The sequence below is a fragment of the Cyprinodon variegatus genome, unplaced genomic scaffold (assembly GCF_000732505.1).
Source record: "Cyprinodon variegatus isolate N-32 unplaced genomic scaffold, C_variegatus-1.0 Scaffold2554, whole genome shotgun sequence".
Lineage (NCBI taxonomy): Eukaryota > Metazoa > Chordata > Actinopteri > Cyprinodontiformes > Cyprinodontidae > Cyprinodon > Cyprinodon variegatus.
The window spans coordinates 4,549-9,735 of NW_015153007.1; the positions used below are offsets into that span (position 1 = coordinate 4,549).

At 43.3% G+C, this 5,187-nt stretch overlaps 1 protein-coding gene across 1 annotated transcript in view; it reads right to left on the minus strand.

Moving 5' to 3' along the window:
- Positions 1-666: 666 nt before the first annotated feature.
- LOC107080944 (ribonuclease inhibitor-like) overlaps positions 667-5,187 on the minus strand; it is a gene marked incomplete at its 3' end in the record, with an annotated part of 9,934 nt that continues 5,413 nt past the window's right edge. The window contains exons 4-6 of the mRNA XM_015369155.1: positions 2,974-3,144; positions 1,339-1,435; positions 667-1,042 (exon numbers count right to left, since the gene is read on the minus strand). Coding sequence (XP_015224641.1) covers positions 667-1,042; positions 1,339-1,435; positions 2,974-3,144 — 644 coding nt within the window. The remainder of the gene's footprint in view (positions 1,043-1,338; positions 1,436-2,973; positions 3,145-5,187) is intronic.

Consider the following 5,187-nt stretch of genomic DNA (forward strand, 5'->3'; position numbering starts at 1 on the left):
CTCTGCCCTGAAGCCCAAAATCACTATTGATGTTGACACTGGTGTTTCGCGGGTACTATTTAATGAAGATGCCAGTTGGGGACCTGTGAGGCATCCGTTTCTCAAACTAGAGACTTTAATGTACTTATCTTCTTGCTCAGTTGTGCAATGCGGCCTCCCACTTCTTTTTCTACCCTGGTTAGAGCCTGTTTGTGCTGTCCTCTGAAGGGAGTAGTAACATCGCTGAAGGAAATCTTCTATTTCTTAGCAATTTCTCGCATGGAATAGCCTTCATTTCTAAGAACAAGAATACACTGTCGAGTTTCAGAGGAAAGTTCTCTTTTTCTCGCCCTTTTGAGCATTTAATTAACCCCACAAATGTGATGCTCCAGAAACTCAATCTGCTCAAAGGTAGGTCAGTTTTGTAGCTTCTGTAATGAGCTGAACTGTTTTCAGATATGTGAACATGATTGCACAAAGGTTTTCTAATCATCAATTAGCCTTCTGAGCCAATGAGCAAACACATTGTACCATTAGAACACTGGAGTGATAGTTGCTGTAAATGGGCCTCTACACACCTATGTAGATATTGCACCAAAAACCAGACATTTGCAGCTAGAATAGTCATTTACCACATTAGAAATGTATAGAGTGTATTTCTTTAAAGTTAAGACTAATTTAAAGTACCTTGAGGAAGCTGGGCCTGGGGACTGTGGGCTGGGCTATCCAATCTCTGTGGGCGAGGTCGCTGAGGTGGTAAAAAAAGCTCCTCGGTGGCAGGGCCCCGGGGGTGGATGTGATCCACCCGGAGTTCCTCAAGGTCCTGGATGTTGTAGTCTACATGTGCTTTGTGGACTTGGAGAAGGCATTCGACCGTGTCCCTCGGGGGGCTCTGTGGGGGGTTCTCCAGGAGTATGGGGTGCCGGGCCCTTTGATACGGGCTGTCCGGTCCCTGCATGACCGGTGTCAGAGTCTGGTCCGCATTGCCCAGTAAGTCAGGCTCGTTTCCGGTGAGAATTGGACTCCACCAGGGCTGCCCTTTGTTACCAATTTTGTTCATTACCTTCATGGACAGAATTTCTAGGTGCAGCCAAGGTGTTGAGGGGATCCGTTTTGGTGGCCTTAGGATTGCGTCTCTGCTTTTTGCAGATGAAGTTGTCCTATTGGCTTCTTCAGGTCGTGATCTGCAGCTCTCGCTGGATCGGTTTGCAGCCGAGTGTGAAGCGGCCGGGATGGGGATGAGTGCCTCCAAATCCGAGGCCATGGTCTTGAGCCGGAAAAGGGTAGAGTGCCTTCTCCGGGTTCGGGGGGTGTCCTGCCCCAAGTGGAGGAGTTTAAGTATCTCGGGATCTTGTTCACGAATGAGGGAAGAAGGGAGCGGGAGATGGACAGGCGGATTGGCGCAGCGTCTGCCGTGAAGCCGGCGCAGTACAGGTCTGTCGTGGTGAAGAGAGAGCTGATTCAAAAAGCGAAGCTCTCGATTTACCGGTCGATCTACGTTCCTACCCTCATCTATGGTCATGAACTCTGGGTCATGACCGAAAGAACGAGATCGCGGATACAAGCAGCCAAAATGGGTTTCCTCTGTAGGGTGGCTGGGCTCTCCCTTAGAGATAGGGTAAGAAGCTCGGTAATCCAGGAGGGACTAGGAGTAGAGCCGCTGCTCCTCCACGTCGAGAGGAGCCAGTTAAGGTGGCTCGGGCATCTGGTTAGGATGCCTCCTGGACACCTCCCTGGTGAGGTGTTCCGGGCACGTCCCACCGGGGGGAGGCCCCGGGGAAGACCCAGGACACGCTGGAGAGACTATGTTTCTCGGCTGGCCTGGGAACGCCTTGGGGTTCCTCCTGAAGAGCTAGAAGAAGTGGCTGGGGAGAGGGAAGTCTGGGCCTCCCTTCTTAAGCTGCTGCCCCCGCGACCCGACCCCGGATAAGCGGAGGAAGATGGATGGATGGATGGATGGATGGATGGATGGATGGACTAGTTTAAGGTTATCTTCATTGAAAAGTACAGTGCTTCAAAAATAAGGACATTTGAATGTGACCCAAAACTTTTGAACGGTAGTGTATATTCGATACATGTCCAGTTGTAAATTTAGTTCATAACACTAGTTATCTATATATTATATGCATCTATTAGTAAGATTCTGTTTATAATGGTATTCATCTCTGTACTTATTCAGTAGAAACCCATGTCCTGTATTTATGGAACCATTATTTATCCTGCACTTGCTGCTATTGCACTTCTGGTTAGACCTAAACTGCATTTTGTTGCCTTGCACCTGTACCTGTGTAATGACAATAACGTTGAATCTAATCTAATCTAATCACTCTGGCCCTTCATTATCGAGTCAATCATCAGCCCAATGGCCATCCGCCTCCGTCTTCCTCCACACTCCCGAGACCACCCAACGTTTCACATCTCCCAAATTAAACCCCTGCTTTCCAGAACACCATCCTGACAGCTGGAGGACACCAGATTGTAAACTTGTTTGATAAGGTTAGAGGCCCGTGTCTAGCAACAGCTTACTTTTTCCCAGCATTAAATCCTTTTCTCCTGTGTCTTCCTGGTCGTCTCAACTTCTGGATTCCTCTTCTGTGTCCTCCTGGGATCTAACGACCCTAGGGTCCTCGGTTCTGAAATTTCTGGACCCGACCTCTCATGCCAACTTGGTGGTACCAAGCCGGGCAGAGAGACCACACTCGACCCTCTGGTTCTTCCATCTTCCGCCACTACCGCTCTGGAGCCGTTTGGATCCCCTCATCTCAGACTCCTCCTGCCAACCCAGCGGCCGACCGGTCACCTGTTACCATACCTGAGCACCTTTCCTCCACACACCCCCACCCCCCACACCCCTGGATGCCGATCTCTGCATCTATTGCTTTGCGCTTCGTCCTAAGGGTTAACTTCTCTGTTACATCTGTAAAGCCGATTTCCCAAAAAACATCTTAAATATGCTCTGCAACACAGAACCATGACCATTTGTATAAATCTTACATCAATATCTGTAGTTTGCAGTCGGGAGACTGGAGAAACCCACTGAGCTCCTCCATTTGAGGGTCCAGCTTCGTTCCGTTCAGATCCAGTTCAGTCAGATGGGATGGATTAGACTTCAGAGCTGAGCCCAAAGAAGCCCAGCTGATCTCTGACAAATGGCAGTCCCACAATCTGAATAAAGAATAAAAGATTTTAGCTGAAATCAACAGTATGAAAATGAAAACTTAACTCCATTAAAACTTTCCGGCAAAATATATGACCCTGTCACGTGATAAACAGCTGCCTTCGAAGCTAGAATAAATAAATAAATAATAGATTAATAAATATTTAGGTTAAAAATATAGAGTTCATATAAACATACATTTCGAGTAATAAAAGTTAAATATTAAAAGCATAATTTCATATATATTGTTTGTTTGATATGGGGGAAGGAGTCTTAATTAAGGGGGGAACCAAAATGTTGCTGCCATGGGTTGACGGAGTGTTACTTTTGAGGGTCGGGACCTTTGGATCAGTAACGTGATTCTGAACCAAACTATCAGGCAGAGACCTTGCTTGCTGATTTCTCTGCCTAAGCCACCAGCAATGTTATAAGGAAATTCGATAAAGTGCATAGTGCGTTAACGGACTGAAGATTCTAATTTCCTCTCAAGGGAAAGCGTTAAAATGTAACGCAAAGAATTTCTGTTGAGTCATATATTGTATAGTCACGTTTTGCCTTTGATGGGAAAAAATTAATTTTGTTTACTTTTCTGTCTGTATGTTTTAACGGTTTTCACGGCACACTATCATGCTTCTTGTGTGATTAAAGTCAGTAATTAAAAGAATGACTTCGTTTCGTAATTTCGACTTTAGAGGGAATTACACTAGTCCAAGGACCATTGGTTATTTTCCTCACTGACACTGTGCTGGCCCAAACATACAGCATCACTGAACACATTCTTTCTTTGGCCAGGGTCACTGAATATAGTCACTAGAATCTATGGGAAAAACTCTTTATTTAAAAGCCTCCAAATGTTGAAAATTACAGTAAGGTTTGCAGGACAGGGCCTTCATCAGCCTGTGCAATGGTTGTGGCACAAAATTTCATCAAAATGAAATATTTTTATCAAAAACTAATTTGATTATTGTCACTGTATTTCATTTAATCCCTACCTGCTCCACCATAACCTGACTATGATAAAAGCAGAAGAAACAAGACAGAAAAATTGGTATTTGTACACAGGGGGCACTGTGATTGTGAAATACGAGCTCCATGCAGGGACGGACTGGCAGTTTGTCTTTTCTTTAACGGGCAGAACAGCTGCTCAGTCCAGGGATGTGGACATGCCACCATCCTTACACTGAAATAAAAACAACAACAACCAAATAACCCTGCAGCAGGAGAACAGGGCTGATTTCAGAGCAGAGGTGGAGCCTGGTGCATCTTCGATCACAAGAGCAGAAAGAAACGGATCAATCCAGACCAAAGATCGAGATTAAACCTTAATACTGACTCAGAGCAGGAAAAATGGAAGTTACAGCTCAATCAATATTTATCACATGTTTTGGAAATCTCTCATCATCAATAAAATTGTCAAATGTGTTTTTAGGATCTGACCATTTGACAAAGATTCAACAAAATCTATTTATTCAGTTTTTCAAAATTATCTGAGTTTAAAAATGTAGGTTTATTGGATGATGATCAGAGGCTAAACACAAACTCAACTTTTCATTTATTTTTTAACTTTATGTCTATCCAAGTCAATGCAAGTCAATGATTTGCTGTTTTTTATATTTTAAAATACATTTTATAATAAAATGAAAGCCTATAATATATTTTATGTGTAGGTCTATATTAATTTTGTTTAACATGTGATAGTTCTGCATCTGAAATATAAACCTTTCTGAAGGTCAGATGCTGAGTCAGCACTTTACCCAAACCATCATCACAGTAACACACCAGTGACTTAATAAATCTGTCTGCATTTCTTAATACATCTGCATTTTCATTTTTTTTTTTTTGGAACAGTGTCCTGTCTGGCAACGTGGCAATAAGAATAATTGTCTTGATGCCAAAAAGAGCCCAACAGATTTTACTTTCACAAGTGTAGCAGTATGGCAATTGCCATATTGCTCCACTTGTTTCATGCATATAAATTGCTTTATTTTTATTTATTTATTTATTTATTTATTTATTTATTTATTTATTTATTTATTTATTTATTTATTTAT